This window comes from Drosophila hydei, unplaced genomic scaffold (genome assembly GCF_003285905.1).
Source record: "Drosophila hydei strain 15085-1641.00,03,60 unplaced genomic scaffold, DhydRS2 tig00000172-arrow-pilon, whole genome shotgun sequence".
Lineage (NCBI taxonomy): Eukaryota > Metazoa > Arthropoda > Insecta > Diptera > Drosophilidae > Drosophila > Drosophila hydei.
This window is the reverse complement of record NW_022045682.1, coordinates 4,666,937-4,687,109: the sequence shown is the minus strand read 5'-3', so window position 1 is coordinate 4,687,109 and position 20,173 is coordinate 4,666,937. Positions and strand designations below refer to the sequence as shown.

The following is a 20,173-nucleotide window of genomic DNA, read 5'->3' as shown; positions in this document are numbered from 1 at the left end:
AATTAAAGCCAAGTTAAGCATTAAACAGTCGCATTCGCTGCAATGCATATTTAGAGTCTCGGATTTATCTATATATTTTCTTGCTTGCAAATAAAGTCTACGGAGTTGTTTAATGAGTCATCAAATTGCATTGCAACAACTTTTTAACTTAGTTAGCGTGGAACTCAATTACTACGACTATTAAATACTCTTTCGTTATGTTGAAAAGGTATTAAAAATGGATCAAACAATGCTTATTATAGTATCATTTAAAATTAAATTGGCTTTAACAATGCCAAATATTACATATTAAATATTTTTGTTATTAATTTATTCTAACTTCCTGTTTACTAAATTCTAAGAAAAATTAAGAGTTTTGTATTATTATTTAATTTATATATATATATATTATATATTATATATATATAATATATATTTGTTTAATTTATTATATGAATTTTTTTTATATGTATATAACTTAAAATTTTTTAATTATAAATTTATTTAATGGAATTAATTTTTTGTTGTCAAATTTCAACTTGAACGTGATTTGAACCGAGCATTAAATCCATTCGGTTTATACGAAAGTTAAAATTTTAAATTAAAATCGAATTGAATTTCTTGGATCTTCAATAAAAACTGAGTGTTTATCCGGACTTTGAACCCTGCACCTTTTTTTCCGTTATGCTCTAAACAAAATTCTTACAGACGCATCAATTCGAATTCCATTTTGTACGTTTTTTGTACGGCTTAATCTGCTAAACAAGAACAAAAAACAGCTACTTATCCCGTGGAAAGCAAATTAAAGCGAGTTTGAGTCTCATACTATTCCTACTCTACTCAACTGCTCTATATCAGAACTGGGTTTGACAGTTTGTTACCATTTTAAGTTCAAGTACAAGCTGGCTTAAGCACTTGCCGATGAGGAGTTTGAGCTCATATTTATTGATATTTTATTAAGCAATGTAATTCGTTTATTTATACGTTCAAGCTAAAGTAATATTTCGAGCACTTTTGACTGGGCTTTGCCTATGCCGTCAGCTACTTATCGAACTCGACTCTGAGACGCAGTTAACTTCGAGTTCGAATTCGAATTTGACACTGACAAAGCTGAGTTGACGCAAGCTGAACTTATTATTAACAATCCCCATGCCCGGCCAAACGTCAGCAATCGAATTCTGAGCGACTTTATAAGACTCTCGAGTTTGGCACGTTAAGTCACGTAGTTCGTAGTGCACAGTTTGTTTGGAAGCTTCGATGCGAGCAAACGCGATATTAATTACTGAAAAGAAAACACAAAAAAGAACGAAATAAAAATAAGTTCAAACAGAAACAGAAATAAAGAAAGAGTTATAAAATGCAGTTAGCTTGGCTAAAGCTCTTGCTGTTCAGCTGCCTCTGGCCTGGCTTTCGTCCACAACCCTTGGGCTACAATGAGCTGGAGCTGCTGTTTGAAGAGCAGCAGTTGCAAGGGGAGGATGACTTGGATATGACGCAGGTGAATTGGAGAGCGCTGATACCGTTGCTCCTGCAGCGTCAGCAGTTACGTCTTTGCGTCGCTGTTTACCGTTACGAGCCGCAGCTGGTCATTGGAACACCTTGCGAAAAGCTGCTGGCCAGTGGACTGATGGCATACTGTGACATCGGCCATATCGAGGATCTAAGCATAACAATGCGCGATGCCTTTGGCGGCATGCTATTCGATACGCTGCAAAAGTGTCGTCCCGGCTTGGAAATCTTTGGAGTGCGTTGCAGACGACGTGCCTGACTTAGATTATGGAATTTAACTGAATTGCTAATTCAGTTTTCTGCAGTAGCTGTCCTTGTCGCTCTGTCTCTCGCGCTGTCTCTGTTTTCGTGTCCCTTGTCATTTCAATGTGTCAATAAAAATACGATGTGGGTGAAGGCCTGGGCCTGGGCTGTAGACCAAGTCCGAGTCCGAGTCTGTGTCCTTGTTGAGTTCCAGCATCATGACAAATGACGATTATAATTTGTAAAATTTGCACCCAGCTTGTTATCCAAACGCCCGAGGGGGCGTGGCAGCGCCATCTGTCTCTCTCACACTGTTAGGCTATGGCTATAGCTATGGCCTAGTTCTTGCCATCAGATTCAGTTAGTGCTGCATTGCAATTGTTGTTGCAATTAGTAGAGTGAATGGGTAGAAATAAGAAGATGCTGCAGCTGGGAAAACATAAGCACACTGAAAAAGTGATGGCTTGATTTTTCCATTAAACACTGCAAATGGGAAAATTGCACAGAGCAGAAAGCAAAGGCATTTTGTTCGTTGGCAATTACCGGCGGGTTGGGCAATGGGCGAAAGCATTTAGCTTGAAAATGATGACCATCATGAGTTTTCATTTTCATTTTCATTCTCATTCTCACTGCTTTTGGCTTGTTATTGTTATTTTCTGCTTAATTTGTGTGCTGCTGATGTGCTAAAACACCTCTCTGCATCAATCTCTATATAAATCAAAAAATTGTAGCATACTTTTCGGCTCAGACTGCAAACTGGGCGCCACGGCAGCCCCCAACCTGCTGGGCTCTATGCAAAATGCAGAAGGAAATTGCTTGAAATGATTGCATGACCAGTGTGTGACTGGGTCTGTATGTGTGTATAATCAATATCAATGAACGTTTGTAGAAATTCGCTTCTCAATTATATCACAAAGCTGTAAATGGGAATTCTTTTGTATTTATATTTCTTTTTCAACAAAATATATATAATTAAATAGCTTAAAACAGATATTCTCTAAATATCTTATAATATGGTATGTTGTATATGTTTTCTTTTCTTTATTTATTTATTATATTTTTGTGTAGGTTGACAACATTCGTTAGTTACATAATTGGCAATGTAATTTAGAAGAATTCAACATGCATTCGTGAGACAAAGTTGTGCTTTGATTCTTTGGGTAAACAAATATTTAACGACTGGCAAATAATTTGTCTATTTGTTTTATTTAACAATTTAAAGTTGGTAGTAAAAAAAAATATTTTTAATTATTAGCTAAAACCAAGCGAAATTTGTATATTTGAAGAAAAATTATTTGAAAGGGCTTTGGCTGATATTTCATTGATATATATTTTTTTTATTTTTTCTATATATATTGAATTGAAGGTATTGAAGATAGCTGCTACATGCATAATTGTATAAGAGATTTTATAGCCACATGTTATTACATTTCTAGATTATCAGAAGTATAGAAACCTTTTATTTTTACATCAAATTTAATAAATCCAATTTCAAAATTTACATTGCGCGATTGTTTTGTACTTTGTTATCTATGCGGAATACTAAAACTCTTGTAAATGTAAATTAATGGATTGTTTAAAGTGCTCGGAATATTTGCGCTCAAAGCAACGACTCGGCGGGCTACTGCAGCAGTTGGGCAATAGGTCTGACCAATGAATATGCAAACGACTTGCCCTCGGAGTTCGTGTTCGCCAGCATAAGCGCGGCAAAAGGTCAAAGGGCGGCGGGTCATTAAGGCATTGGGCGCTATGTTTGCACAACTGTTGCAGCAATAGCAACAGCAATGCCAAGTGCAGCTGCTGCAGTTGCTGCTGCTACAGTTAATGTGCAGCCTCGACTCGCCTCTAAAATATGCATAAACAAACGAAGCCGAACTCGTGGATGGCAGCTGCTGTTGAGCGTATCTTTTTGATGCAGTTCTCGATTCGAAATTCGCAGTTCGCAGTTCTCAGTTCTCTTAGCTCTCTAGTAATTAAATTTTGCGCGAAATTCTTTGCATTTCCTTCTTTGATTTTTGCAACCATCCGCTGCACCACTCACTGTCTTGCTATTTGCATTAGCAAAAGCGAAAAGTCTATTAACTTCCACTCGGCATTGGCAATAATTTATGCAGTCTTCCTTTGGCCTGGCCATGGCATGGCATAGCATGGCAATTGATGCTTCAGGGCTGCAAATTATTTGAAATATATTTTATGGATTTCGCTTCGATTTTGCCAATAAATTTGCTTAACGAATATGACTTGCTGATTTTTGGCAAATAAGACAGAATTTCAACTAGTATAAAAAGAGAGATTGAAAATTTCTCTAAGTTAATTGTTTTTTAAGCAAATTTGAAATGGATTAATTTTTTTATAACAATTGAAATAATTTTGGGAATTTATTTAATCACATATATTATTAATACTAGATATTTTTTTAGTTTAAAAATTTAATTTAATATTATTTTTCAGTTAGGCAAAGCATAAATAATTGTTGATTGATGATTTTATTATTATAGAAGAAATATAAATTTTAAAGCAGCGTACAAAATTTGAAGATCTTCTAAAACATTGATGATTGATTGATTGATTGATTGATGACAGTAGTTGAATATCTTTCCCATAATTGTATTTTGTGCCTCGAACACTGTCGGAATTTCTATTTGCCGGAGTTGTATTTTCGCTCACAAAAATTGATTCGGTCTACAAACCAATTTGTAATCCATTCAAGCAACAATTCAGCTGCAGATTGTTTTCCAGCCCTGTCGAAATTACTTCCAAGTATCAGAATTATTGGAATGCTTTGTGTAATGTGGCCTCGTGCTCTATGCAGAAATTGAGCTAACGAAACGGGCCAGCCAAATTGATTGCATTATCGAGCAAAAAGACAATGGGAGCAACGAAAGGTTAAGGCTTTTGGGACGGGGGTCATATAAAATCGAGCTGGGTAACAAACTTAAGTGCCATATGGATGAGAGGGAGACAAAGAGAGATATGTGAGTGTGCTTCAAGGCTCATTTATGGCCACTGCGTGCTGGTCAATTTTATGCATTTCCCACACACAAAGCAAAACCACAGGCAGAACGAGATAGACGGACTGAGGGGGTGCGGGGTGATCGAGAGGAATGAGATTGAGGTGGAGCTTGGAGCATTGTCAGGCATTTGGGCACGTTGTTTACTTTGTGTATAAACCGAGTGGCACTTACTTATTTTGTGCCACATAATGAGCACTCCTGATGGCCGCTTATAAATTATATAACCCACAAAAGCACACACACACACACATGCACATCCGCTTGCACACACAGCCACACACATAGACCCACCCACGCAATTTGATTTGTATGGCTTTTCAATTTGTGCTCTGCTGCTTTTCGCTTTTTTGTGTTTTCCTTTTCATTTTATTTTCCTTTTTTTCTCTTTTCCATTTTTGGCCTGTTTTCGTTTTGCCTTTTCTTTATTTTCCTGCTGCTGCATTTGCCATTGTATAAATTTTTGGTATTTGCGCCAATTTCATTCCAAATTGAGCGCTGCCCACAGTCGTTTATTTTTAATGCACCCAACAACGAATAACCAGCCAAGCAAAATGCCAGCCAGCCAACTAGAGGGGCAGGGAGCGGGAGCGGCCACAAAACCTGAGCGCCTCGAAAGTAGTACAACTAGATTCCTTCATCCTGCTCTTAGCTGCATTACTTTCGCCTTACAGATTAGACGAGAGCATTATTATTTTCAGACTTAACTTAAGCATCGCCTCTCGCGTTGAGGTACATTAACGCAATTTTCATTACATACATTTTAATTTGATAGCGAAACCGTGTTTTTTTATATACTGTATTATAATTTTGTTGGATATCAAATAGTTTTAGTTTTGCGAATTTGCGTTTTTGCAGTAAGTGAATTAGGATAGGTAAATAATGAGGATATGCCAAAAAGGCAAGTAAGTATATAAGTTGGAATATGATCAGGTTTTAAGTTAGCTTAGCTATAACATTTTCATATTGGCTATTAAATAGATAGATTCTTAGCTTGTTTATGAATATCAGCGAAAGAGTATACTATGTAAAAAGTCGATTAATTTCACAGCTGTTAAAACTGTTTTACAAATATGTGAAATACGTTGACAAATTGTTAAATTATAGGCAAGAGAAGCTGATTATTTATATTGATTACATAACGTAAATTATATCTGGAATTATGCGAAAAATAAATAAAAATAAAAAAAATAATGATATTAAACTAAAAATTAGTTTCGAAATAATATATTTGAACAAGCCTATCAGATATTTAATCTGTGTAATATATTTATAAGTACTTAAGTGTTTTTCTTTTCATAAATACATTTTTTAGTTTTTGAATTTTTTTTTAATATTTAAAAATTTGATTCATTTTTCTTTGTTTATTTATGATATATTTTTGTAAATTCATATTTATTTGTTTTATAATTTTATTTTTAAAAATTATTTTTTATTTAGTTTGGAAAGCCTAAGCTATTCAGTGTTATAATTTGCTTGAATATCAATAAAATTGCCTTTAAGCGTTTCCTAATTTAACTTTCGCAAAGTTTTCTTTTGCTTCAATTCCACGCCATCTAGGGAAGGTTCACATGAGTCGCATTCATATTTGAAAATATATTGAAATTGATTCGTTTTTCAAAAAGTTCACAAATTCGGTTTGAAAGCAAGCGAGAGCAGACCCAATGCGATAATCTGTTAGAAAGTGTTGCCAAGGGATAGAGCATAAATATGTCGCTGCATCCGGGTGGCTGCTGCTCATGCTCAGCATTTCGCTCGTGCATTTCTTTTCTTTTCAATTCTGCACTTTTTCTTCCTTTTTTTTGCAGTGCATTTTGGACATGCCAAACACTCGCAGGACACTCAGGCGATTGCAGCAGCCAACGAAGGTGGCCTTGAAGAGCGTAGGCGAAGGCGAAGGCGATGCAAGTGCTGAGTGGGAGAGGCAGCACAAGTGCGCTCAAGATTTATGGCTCATGCCTAGGGCTTTTGTTAAGGAGGGGCTGTGGGCGTGTGGTGTCTATGGCTGTGTGTGTGTGTGGGTGTGCGAGAGTGCCATCAAATACAATCAATTTGATTGGCTTTTTATATAGTTGTTCTTGTAGAAGGTGGGGGTCGTTTGGCATGCCTGAGCTGAAAATGTAATGCGATTTTGATTTTTTATTAAGCTACAATTAGGCAATTAACTGAAGTGCGCTTTCAGTGAGCAAAAACATTCTTTATAGTAAGTGTATGTGTGTGAGTCAAGCTGCGCCACATAAATAAAGCGTTCAATATCCGGCAAACGGAAGTTTCAATAAGCCAAAGGATATGAGCTCAAGTGACTGGGCAGAAAAGGCAAAAACGTTGCAAATTTGCTGTGTAAGTCAACAAATCATGTGTGCGTGTGGGTGTGTGTGTATATGTGGGTGTGTCTCGGGCAAGTTTTAAATTAGTTGCGCGTCGGCCATTTTGCATAAATCATTTCCTATTTTGTGTCAAAGATAAAGGCGACCAAAAGACAACGACAACGAATAATGACGGCGACAATTTTAAAGCAAAGAAAAAAATTTATATATATATATATAAAAGGAAAAATACAAACACTGAAGCTGACGACCAAGTCAAAGTCAGCAACAATAACATAAAATTAGCATTTTTTATTACTTTTAGTTTTTTGTGTTGTTCCTCTGCATTTGCATAAGTTGGAAAAAGCTTTGAGGCGATATTACGCATACGACGCGTATGCAGCACTGTAAATGTAATGATATACGCAATACGCATGTACAGATTGTATATAGGTTAATCGCACTACCAATATAACATACATATACATATATAAACTTATATAGAAACTTTCTTCATTTGCAGCTACAAAACAAAGTTTTTTGACTGTTGACACGATTCGAAAAGTAATTCGATTGAATGTCTGCTGCGGAAAGATGTGAATTTTTCATGCGGTAAGTAAAGTATTTGTAAAGCAAAACATCTTTTGTTGTTCATAGATGTTTTCGTAAATTTAAACAAACAAAAGAAGAACACTTCTTGCTGTGACTGAACCGTTATTAAAGTGCTCCTAAATATACGACTAAAAGCATCTAGTGTATAGTTACATAGTTACAGTTTCAGCATTTCTTTCGGCTTTAAAAAATATTTTAAAAACTGTCGCATTGAAGCTGCTTATCAATCTCCTCGGCAAGACATCAATATATGCGACGCTTTAAGGCTTTGTACATAAATATAAAGCAAAAAAGAAAATAAATTGAATTTGGACAAATGCAGCGCATTTGCTTCGATTTTCGATTGATTGAGAGTATATAAATGTGTGTGCGTGTGTGTGCCTGTGTGTGTTGTTATGGTTGTTGCCCCGCATATAAAATCTTTATATATGTTTATTGCAAAAACAAAAAGGGCAAAGTCAAGAAACTGGTCACATCTGCATATATTTCCATGGCTCCGCCCCACCTTTTCTGCCCACATTCGATACACCTCGCCTTGCTCTGAAGCGCTCTTGGAAAACACATGAGCTGAAATAAATTTTATGTACATTTACTTACGTCTGCAAACAATGAGCATCCTCTTCTGACGTTCGTGACGTGACTTAGTCCAACTCGGTTCGGACTGTTCGGTCAGTTGACTCTGCCTTTGTCTGAGTCGCAACTCCATCTCTCTGCTACCCTTCTTCTCTCTCTCTCTCTCTCTCTCTCTCTCCGCCTCAGCTCTGCCACTGTTTGCTCTACCCCAAGTGCAGCGTTTCATGTTTCAGTGCTTGGAGCGTGGCCAGCAGCATAATATAGTTTTGAATTTCACTAAAAATACATGGCAACGGATATACATATATATATCTGTGCATATATATATATATATATTTGGTCCGACTGCTGCATATTTATGTTAGAGACGCTCTGTACCAAAGTGAAACATGTCCTGTGGCCATTGTGGCCAAGAAATTGTTAGACTTCTTGACCATTTACACATGTCTAACATTTACGCATTTCGCTTGCATGCCACAATAATGAAATGTTACGCAAATTAGTTTTCACTCAATTTTTGCAAGGTATTACATTTGAGGTCTTTTAACAAGGTATAAAAGAATTTTTGATTTACTAATTTTTAATTTTAAAAAATATATAAAAATCATTTAGCTTAGCCAAATCTAAAACTCTTCATAACATTTTTCTTTTTGATTTTGGGCTTGCCTCGCATAATTCTCTTGGTTTATGAATTTTCTAACAACCTTAAAGTTTATTTCTGCAGATCTTTGTTGATCTAGAAACTCTTTACTCAGAAAATAAAACTCAAAACTTTAATTATTTCATTTGCTGATAAAATCATAAATATTAAAAGTTGAAATATATATTTAGAAATATGAAAATTAATTAAATACAAAATATATATATGTATACAGACTCAGAAAACTAAACTAAAATTTCTTTTTATTCAATTTATATTCATAACTATAAAATGAATTTATTGGTATTTTCAGCTTTATGTTTCGATAGATTTTCAACAACCAATTCGGTGTCTCTTATGCAATTCTAGTTTGACAAAGAGAATTCTGAAGCAATCGAGTTTAAGTTTCTGTTTCTGTTGGTTTGTCGTTGAATGCCCACAGGATAAATGTTGAGCTGAAATGGAATGCAATTTGTTAAATGGCTGCAGCAGCTGTTATTGTCACATATTCGCATTTTGGGGTTGCAGTCGCTGAAACCGCCAACAACTTGTAGCAGCTGCCTAATAAAGTGGGCAAGGGGCAAAGGGCAACACAGAAGAGAAGAGAGCGAGAGAGAAGAGACAGAGCGCTAGCCGGAGGTAATGTCAGGAACAGAAGTAGAGAGGCAGACAGCAGGACGTGACCCGTTGAAGTGGCCAATTACGTGTAATATTTGATGCGGATGTGAATGAGGAAAGGGATGTGGCTGAGGTAATGTTGCCGGGTGTTTATTGCACCTTTTGGCAGCACATAAAAGTTATGAACATGTCGCATAAAAATTAAGTCATAATGCACTCGGAGCTCTGCATTTTAATGCCGCAATTGCCGCATTTGCCACAATGTCATAAAAGCGCAACAACTACAATGTCCGAAATGCTTTACCGTTTGTTGTTATTGTCGTCGCATAAAGCGCGACAGTTAAATCGAAACTCCAACTGAAACAGAAATTATGCCCAGGCTGAGCCTCAAATGGCTTGGCAGCGATTGTTGGGCTCATAAATTGGCTCTCGATCATCGAGCATTTGCCCGCGCTGGCCATAAACTTGGCAACAAAATAAACAATTTGTGCGCGAATGTTTAATAAATTGCGTTAAGCTACGTTTTCTCGTTTTGGTATGTCGTGCTCATGAGGTGGAAAGTGAGTATATGGCGTATATTGCCCATAGGGCTGAGTGCTGCAGATAAAGGTTTGACATTTTTTAAATACATAAATAAAAATAATATATAATATAATATGAAAATAAATTAAGTTTATATAAATCAGTTTCAATCAAAAATCTCTACCCAATGCTGAGATTCTTTAAAGGTGAACAAAGTGGAAACTTGATTGATACAGAAAAGGATACTTCTCCAACCATAAACTATAATAATATAACGCAAGTAGCATAGCGTAACTTCCCTATAGAGCATCACAGAATATGGCTCGAGATAGGTTTCTCTTTATAAATAACTTTTAATACACATTTCAGATTACAAGCAAACGTTTGAAATGCAGTCTGAAAGCCTTTTCTTCTCATCTATCGTAACGCATGTCGTATACGCAATTTCCCTATAGAAGAGGTAGGCAAATGCAAGCTGCTCCATAGGCCGACTCTCATGCATATCGGCCAATTCCAAGCTTAACCATGTCTCAAACAATTTGAGTCTGTTAACGAGTATCTTGCAGTTGGAACATGCTGACATGCTCTCTGTTCACACAAGCCACATTTACACGGCGTATACGTCATTTCCGTATACAAGAAACAGCGTGCGGCATTTGGAAATTAACACGTATATAAGCGCACTTAATTTGTCACTAAATGGTTTTTGGGTAGCAAAACGCCAGCCTCATGTGGCATGTGCAACATGTTGGACGCTTAAATTGAAAATTACAACAAAAAAAAAACTCAGTCAGAACAACAAGTTGAAGAAGAAGCAGAAACAGCGGAAGGACAGCAAGACAAAGGATGCAGAGCGGTGCCGCGTCGAGCAGGCAACCAGGCAGCGCGAGGCTTATGTCAGCTACATTTCGGTTATGGGTAGCATGCTTCATTGCCTGTGTAACCGCAGCAGCGTGTGTTGCGGGTGTGGGCTAAGAGTTTGATGGTGGGGGAGGGGTGTTGGCGTGTGTGGTCGATGGGGGCGTGTGCGCGTGGCAACGTCTGAGCACGCTGCGTGCGTTTTCTGCTTTGGCGCATTTGTTGACGACGCATATGAAAATTTTCGCAAAATTTATTGCCATGCTTAAGCAGCGTGCGTATGAAATAATATACAGACATGCCAGCCAGCAGCAACAGTAACAAAAGCAACAGCCAGGACAACAACAGCAGCAGCAGCAGCAGCAACACCAGCAACAACAACAATTACAAGGACTACAAAAACAAACGCAGCATTCGCTGAATTTTAAAACGCTCTTTAAACATTGCGCTCACAACTGATGGCAGCGATTTGTTTTCTCTTTCCTAACAATGTTGTAAACGGAATGGAACGGAGCGGAGCGGAGCGCAGCGGAGGCGGCACTCGGCATGTGGGCGTCGCTGGCGGAAATGCCACATAAGTGCTGGCTACTTAAAGTTATGATGGTTTAAGCAAATAGATGTGCGCCCACATAAATCAGTTTATCTCTCAGCCAGGCACAACTAGCATTCACATCTCTATACGGCACAGAACTGCGGCGCATAATAAATAAACATCTATTGATTTTATTTACCATCGCGTGCATTAACCAAAACTACAAAATAAAAACGTATTTCCGAGTTCAGCTGAAGTTTATCTTATCTGCTTTTACGACACACTCAGCAGTCTTGTTTTATCTGTTAGGAAATTCTCGGAACATTTGTAGCCAGAACAAGGTAGTAATTCGTATCAAGCTTGTATCTTTTTCGTTGCCATGGAAAATACAAAAAGTTAGCTAAGGCCAAAGTCGCTTATAAAAATAAATGTATCAAATTAAGCAAGCAACGTTAACGTACTTCTCTTATGTGTTTAACAGTTATTGATTTGTCTTTTTTAGGAAACATTCGCTGAAACGTTATCTGAATGAGTTATCAATCATAGAGCAGCAGCTGACTTTGAGCAGTTAACGTGGGACAGGTGGAAACATTACTTCACGCTTTATTTAGTCTTTCAACTGTCAAGGTGTGAAAAGAAAGAAGAAAAGAAGAAGAAAACCTCTGGCCAAATCGAAAAGTGATTTTTATATCACTTAAAGACTGTAGTCTTGAGCCTTGACTCTTGGCCTCGTTTTCTTGTTTGTAGCTAACTGTTGCATATCAATTCTAATTAGTTGCTCTTTCATAGTCAGCTGCACTACATTTGACACATTCGATATTCTCCTTGGCAATTATCGTGCCCGTCTGAGCGCCACATCAGTTGTCTGGCTTAATTTTCCGCATTGCAATTACGCAGCCTGTAATATATGTGGAGCATATAAATTCACACAGCTAAATTAGCTCGGCCAAGCATTGCGGTCGTTCACACGATGAAGAAGAAGAATAAAGGCAGACAGGCAATGCAACCAACTAATAATAATTGCAATTATGTATGTGGCGAGCCCCCCTCCCTATCCCCTCTTCACACCTCCACCCGCTCGTAATGCTGTTGCGCAATTACGTAAATTACCAAAGTGAAATTCAATATGCCTGCAAAACGCCAAATGGACTGCAATGCCATGCCACGCCCATGCCCATGCCCACGCCCACGCCCACGCCCACTTTAGGGGCAATGCATTATGTCTCACATTGGTACCTTCTGCGCTATCTGTCTCTCTGCCAGTCTCTCGCTGCTAATTGCCCATGTTTTACATGATTGAGCAACATTATGGGCCGACGACGACATTTCCAGCTACGTTCACCAACTTCAACGCCTTCATATATGCAGCCCCAATAACTTGCCTGCCGTCATATTTGCCAGCAGCCACCCGCCCGCCACTGATTCATTCGACCGTTAAGCCCCGTTTCGCATTGGGCACTCGCCATTCGTTAGGATTAGCTGATGAGTTGCTACCTTCCACGGTGTGTCCATTGTCCCTTTCATTGTCTGCGCTTCTAGTTTAATACGAATTTTTTATATATAAATATATATACGTGTTCCACGCGCTGAGGTCGTAAAGAAAGTATATTGGTTGTGCTTTAGAGACTTGATAAAGTGTTAGAAAGGTTTCAGCAAATGGATAAAAAATAAAAATATTACTAAGTTGATAACTTGATCAGCTCAGTTTACAACTTGGAGTGGATTTCGCTATCAGGCAGAGTATTGTGCAGTCGATCAAGCTCGACTGCAACGTTTCTTTTTTGCCATTGTGCGCAATTCTTTGCAATTTGTTTTGATTTATGCGACGCTTGCCGTTGTTGTTGTTGTTGTTGTCAGGCACCTTTCTATGCTTTACAGCTTTTGTTGTTTGCCATACACGCACGGCGAGGCCGGCTCTGGCATAGTTTCCTTATCGCTCTTATCACTCTAGCCATATTTTATTGCCATTTTTGTATGCTTCGACCATTTGTGCCTGGCAGGCAAATTGAAAAGACGAAGGCCTATGCATAGGCCTTTCGCAATACAACAATTTTGTGCCTTGCTCTGCATTGACAGCGAGTTTAATTAATTTTCTAGCTTCTCGTTTTATATAGAGTACAATTATTTGGTTTTCTCTAAACATTTTCCACTTGAGATCTTTTTGTGTGCGTGCCAAATAAAACAAATTCCAAATTCCGCTCAGTTGCACTACTCGAAAACTCTTGTCAATTCCTGAATTGCTTTTAGTTAAAATTTTTCAGTTTTTGCTGTTGCTTTTCGGCTCATATATCTAAAAAGTGCTGAGGCTTGCTGCACTATTTTTGCTGACTGACATGGCCAGAACATGGAAAGCTGCGCTTTTTGCTTATATATGCAAAATAGTAAATCGAAAATTAAAGAAAAACTTTGACGATGTGTCAGCAACTGGCGCCATCTGTTGGCCTCCATATGAAGTTTACTAATATTTATTGATTTCTCTATAAAAACACAAAAAAAAACTAAAATTTTCAGCCTTTTTATTTGAGTAAAAATCCAGAAATCTCGCAGTAAATGAAAGCTAAATAAATACGCTTCAATTTAAATTTCAATATATGAATGCATATTATCAGCAGAAATAAAGCTGTATTAATTTATATATATAAATTCGTCGGTCTTCTTGATCCCATAAAGCAAGATAATTAAATACAAATTTGCATATTAAAGGAAATAAAGAAAACGATGGAAATGCTGAACGACTTAAGCTTTTGCCGTCTGTTGCTCATCATATTAAGTCCAAGCGAGTAACTTTGCTTTAATATAAATTTAAATATAACTGAAATATAAATTACTTTTTCATATTGAAAGCTGGACACGCCCAAATAAATTGCCGGATTGAATAGATTCATATATAAACGAGTATATATATACATATTTTCCACAGAAATTACAAGAGCATCTTAGCATAATTAATGGTGCATAAATTGTTGATTAGCTAATTAAAGTTGGGCTCGCAATTAAGTGACACTAAGCAGATTACGCACGGGCACAGTCGAAGCGGCAACGACAGTTGGCTGAGCCTGCGGACAAATAGCCAAACCAGAAGCCCATTATCTATGTGTATTAATTTTTGTCATTAGATCTGCCGGGGAAATGATTAAAAAATAAATAAAAAAAACTCGCTGCTTGGCAACTGCCAACAAAAATATAAATTTAAAGCGCGCTGCTCTTTTTTTTAATATTGATATAGGGTATATAAGTATATATATATATATTTATATATATATATAAATATTTTTATATTTATGATGAGACCGCATCTTGTGTAAATCTAATACTTGCCTTTCGTTTTTAATAGGCTTCATTTTATTCTTTTGTGTTCTTAATACGTACAGACGAAATCCCTTTTATGTTCTCGAGTTACCAACCTGTCCTAGATGGATATTTGCCTTAAGCTTCACTGCGCTTTACGTCCTTCGTCCTTCATCGTTTCGCTCCTGTCAAGTGGCAGCAAAGGCAGCGTTGCGTACACGAAAAGTTTAACACTTGCCACTTGCCACACCAAAAAACTTAGCCAAATATACATACATACATATATACATATATATTAACAGACTCTCTGGTCTGTCATAAAAAAGATACAAGTAGCAGTTTGTTAGTGCGAAGTCCAGGAATATAATGTACCCTGTATTCCCCTGTAATTGAGTGCTGTTAATCAAAAGGGAAGTCTGCATAGAGTCTGTATAGTTAAATTGGGGCAAGTCTAACTCTTATAGCTCTTAAGCTTTGTTTTAAAAACTTAATCCCGGAACCGATTCGAAAGACAGCTACGAATATATTTACATAGTTAGGAAAATATTTAAAAATAAATAGAAATTATATAAAAATAAACAAAATATATATAAATAAATAAAAAAATAAATTTAGTTTTAAAACATTGAAAAAAGCAAAAAAATTTAAAGAAATAAATGAAAAAACCAACTTTAAAATAAATTAAATATTAAAAATTAAAAAATAATTAAGTTCATAAAATTGAATTTAAAAAACAAACACAATAAAAAATGAACAAAAATTATTTAAAAACTAAATGCAGTTAAATAGATTAAATAGGAAACAATTTTAAATAAGTCTGTATTTGCATTTTTTTATTTTTAATAAGAATTTCAATTACCGTACTTATTTGTTTTACATAGGTTGATTAAAACTCTTTTGAAAAAAGAGCAACAAACATACAATAAAAAGTAAATAATTTTAAAATACAATTAAAATACATAAATAATAATCAAATTATAAAGCAACTAAATAATTTAATATAAATAAAAGGCAAATAATTAAATTAGTAAAACTTAAAGCACAAAAAGAGCAAAAGAAACTAAAATAATTTACAATGCATATGAAGCCACCACAACCGATTTTTCATCTATAATTCATAGCCGGGCCTGTTGCATACGTTTGCAGATAACCATCAGACTTCTCATATCTATTTGTAATGAGTATAACTTCAAAATAAACACAATAAATTGACCGTCATTTGTTTTCTTGACACTTTGAAGAGCGCCCAGAGTGCCGAGGCTTATTTTTTTATTTTCCTGCCCTTTCTATGTATCTTCGCCCAGAGCCGAAGAACGGGTTAAGTCTGAAGCGGACGACAATGGATGCGCCGTCGTCAATGTCGCGCCAACTTTGCATAATTTCGCACTGTCACTAAATAAGTCGCCAGATGATATTAATAATACCTCATTATCGCATCATTCCATTTTTCAGCACATTTGTGAAATATGCTAGCTGCGGCCATTTATCATAATCAAAGTGACGATGGTGAATCGACCTTCAAAATTTCGAAATGCTAGAGCATCCTGTTTTTTGAGTAGCTCTGCTCGTTGCGCAAATTAGCTGAACTTGTGGCTTCCAATTGTTATTGATGGCCAGTCTTGAGCTCCCTACTCTCGTCTGTCTGGCTGGCTGTCTGTCAGTTTACTGTTAGATTTCGATAATTGAATGATTGCAGAGTAATTTATTCACTTAATGTGCGAGCTCGACTAGACTCAAATGCAATTTATGAAATTGCAATTAATTTCAGCTATCAAGGATAGGTTTGGTTCATGAATTGTGCTTGAACTTGCTTAAATAATTTTGCATAAATAATGTTGTTAACTTTTTATAGCTTTAAAATGGCTTAACGATTTTTATATAAAGAAATTTTATTTAAGCTTAAGATAATTTATTTTCAATATTTTTTTTTTTACGTTTTAAATACAGAAATAATAAAAAAGTTCTCACTTTTAAATACCTTAGGAATATATATACTTTCATAAAATTAAATGTGAAGATGTTAGCTTTGATTGTCTCAGACAGTCGAAATTGTGCTGTGATTCAGCGCAAAGACAATCAGACCGAAGTTGTCAAAGCAAAGAAAACGTACCTAATATATATATATATATATATATATATATGAAGTGCGTGACTTTCGGCTGAATGAACAAAAGGAAGGAATAAAAAAAATATATTTATATAAAAATATATACATTTATACATATATATATCTATATATAATATGACCACAGCTTGGTTCCGACAGTCTGTCCAAATATTTTTAAATGACAGTCAAAATAATTTGCAATTGCAGCTGTCTGTTAATGCAGCCAAGTGGTAAATGTTTGACTTCAAACTGCTGACTAGACAATCACTCAGTCAGTGAGTCAGTGAATCACTCAGTCAGTCAATCAAAGTAATGTCACAGCTAAAGCTAAACTCGTCTGGCTCAGCTCTCGGCCAATGCAATTTAATTAATTTGAGTGTTTATTCAATATATAAAATGCAAGCAATTCTGTCTGACAACTGCGTACAGCTCTATAGAGTGGAATCTTTTGGCATTAATGCTTAACCCAAGACAAAGTAAGTAACAACAAATAAATAAAGTATACGCAGCGTATGCCCTGGCGTTGCTCCCTTTCTGTGTTGGTCCTGGCCAATGTCAATAAAAGTTTTAGTTTGGCTTTATTTGGTCTTGCCGCCAGTCAGATCTGTGGATATAAATGTAAATTAAGTTGTGTGTTAAGCTGCAGCAAGTTGCGGCAAGTTGCAGCAGTTGCAACAACTTGTTAAATGCATTTCATTTGCATTTCGCTTGACTGCATTCAAATAACTTTGATTGAATGCGTTCACCAAAAGACAAACTACTGTCCACAAAAAAAGGCAACTATAGCTTATATATATATGTATATAACGGTTCAGTTTATGGAAACTAAAGAGCTAACGAGTTTTTGGTAAATTTGCGGTTAGTCGTGGCTGACGTGCGGGTCGCATTGATAGATAAAGTAATAAAATAATGGTTTATGTGGCTCGCTTTTTCCGCCAAAAAGGAAATTCAATAAATTTAAAGCGCAAACATGGCGATCTGGTAACTCTATCGGTAGCCGAGCTGACACTGCTGCAGATGCTGCTGTTGCTGCGAAGCATTATTCAATTTATGCACTTAACGATAGAGTCAACAGAACGCGCATTGATGTAGCCGCAGCTACCACAGTGGCAACTGTGCGTATACGCAATTTAATTTGCAACATCTCTGTCGCACGCATCCTCTCGCTCGCAGTGTGTGTGTTCGCGTGCCTGTGTGTGTGTGAGTTTTGTGTGAAAAATACCCGGAAATGAGATTGCTGTGGCCTTAATTTCATGCGAATTCGCAGTGCGAAACGTTAATGAAGATTTAAGCTTCAGGTTCCGCAGCAAAAAGATAGATATATATAATATATATATATATATATATATATATATATATATGTGTGTGTTTATAATGATCTACTATCAGGCAGGCTTTTGTAGTTAGAGCACTTCAAGTTGTTGAAGTAATTGTTTGTATTGGAATAATAAAAAAAATTTACTGCCTCCCGTCAAGCCAATTGAAATTTACACCAAAATTATTTTTTTAAATACTCAATACCGATTTTGGTGAAGAAGGGGAAGAATTCTTCACGCGGATGCAATGCAGTCACGTTCTTTCGCCCGTCAGTTGCATCCCGGCGTTATAATAACTCAAGAGCTCAAGATGAAAATGTTTAACTTTGAATCGCTTAACCGCGAGAAAGCCCAGCTGGAGACTGACATCGAGCAAATTCGCAAGCAACAAGACTCCATTGAGGATCAGCTCGCCGAAGCGCTGGCCGAAGATGAGTTCCAGCGCTGCTTAAATGGCCAGATGATGGTCACTCCCAATGACGATGAAATGATGGAGGTATTCAAAAAGAATTTGGGCACCACCATTGACAAACTGGCCAGCAAATACGAGCGCAAAATTTACTTGGACGTTGATCTTCAAAAGCTCAAGATGACCATTGAAAAAGAAATTATGAAAGTCAACGAGGAGGCAGCGGCAGCCGAGACTGCTAGTGCCTAGCACCACAACTCAACACACAGTAAGAGGCGCAACACTAGGCTATATATTGGATTAACAAAATCAAATTTTTGTTGCACTCTTCACACCTACCAAGCCAGACTAACGTTTTGGTACAGATTCTCACTTCAATTCCATTCAAGTTTTATCCTGGTGTCTCACTTTTAATCCGATTGCTTGCCTAATTTAATTTATTTTTTAAATTTTAAATTTGTAATTTTTTTGTAGTTACAATAACAGACTTCTCTCTATTGTTCTTAGCTGCTGGCTCTAATCAAATAAACCATGCAAAGAAAAAAAAATAAAAAATATGGAAAATTCTAGTAACTGCAAGTTTATTGGTTTTTGTTTGACAATGACAAAGACAAACTCTATGACATACATAACCTGATATTCTTTTTTTCCTGTAGATAAAAGATGTGACCAATCTTATTATTAAATATGATGCTCATGAAGGACACGTTTCTTGACTTTTCACTTAACTGATTCTTTTTTTTTTTGCTACGGCGCTCATTTGGCAAGGCTTCAACTGTTTTCATTCATATGCAAATGACGCTCGAACCAACCGAAAATTGCAATGAATTTAAATTACCTAAGACTATGTGGCGAACAGCAAAGAGGAGTGCCGGATGGGATTGCATTAAGTGGCGATTTGGTGGAGAGACAAAAAAGAGATGAAAACGAAACTAACTGTGGGGCGCGTGTTCTAATTAATAAGGCCACGTTGACGGCATCATTGCTGTTTGAGCCCAAAGATTTTTTGCGCTGCACGAATTTCCCAACGGCATTTACTGAATGCAAAAACAACACACACACACAGTAATAAGAAAGACGACGAGCAGTTGAGCTGGAAAAAAAATAATACAAAAAATATACAAAAGTAAAATGAAACAAAAGAGAAATAGAGATATCTCATTATGGACAAAGCAGGCCAAACGAGCGTTGCCACCATCAAAACACATACATATACACGCACACATACACACACGCACATAGAAAATGAAATGAAAAAATTATGCGAAAAGCAGGCCAAAGACCATTCTTTAGGCCTGGCCATCGCCTTGTGTTAGGTATGTATGTATATTTATGAATTTGTTTACAACGAGCCACTGGACAACGGGGCAAATTCTGTTGAAAATGCTGTTGTGTTGAACTTTTTTTGATACCCTGTATATGTATGTGGGTATTCTGAACTTGAGGGACGCTAGGGTATGCTAGTATAAGAGTTAAGGCAATGTTTTGGATGCTGCATATTCAATTAATCAAGCGGGCTAGGAAGGACGCTATGAGAGCTAAAACTATTGACATTTGCATTTTATGATTGACTTAGTGATTGAGAGTAAATTGACTGAATGAGTGAAATATATATATATATATATTATGTATTATTAGCCGACAAATAAA

At 36.5% G+C, this 20,173-nt stretch overlaps 2 protein-coding genes across 2 annotated transcripts; both read left to right on the top strand.

The window, feature by feature from the left end:
• Positions 1-1,063: 1,063 nt before the first annotated feature.
• Positions 1,064-1,752, top strand: LOC111603536. Its single transcript, XM_023321172.2, has one exon. The coding sequence runs from the start codon at positions 1,337-1,339 to the stop codon at positions 1,745-1,747; it is 411 nt and encodes a 136-aa protein (XP_023176940.1). The 5' UTR covers positions 1,064-1,336; the 3' UTR covers positions 1,748-1,752.
• A 16,445-nt stretch (positions 1,753-18,197) lies between these two features.
• Positions 18,198-19,071, top strand: LOC111603534. The gene has a single exon (XM_023321167.2). The coding sequence runs from the start codon at positions 18,362-18,364 to the stop codon at positions 18,770-18,772; it is 411 nt and encodes a 136-aa protein (XP_023176935.1). The 5' UTR covers positions 18,198-18,361; the 3' UTR covers positions 18,773-19,071.
• The last annotated feature ends 1,102 nt before the right edge of the window (positions 19,072-20,173 follow it).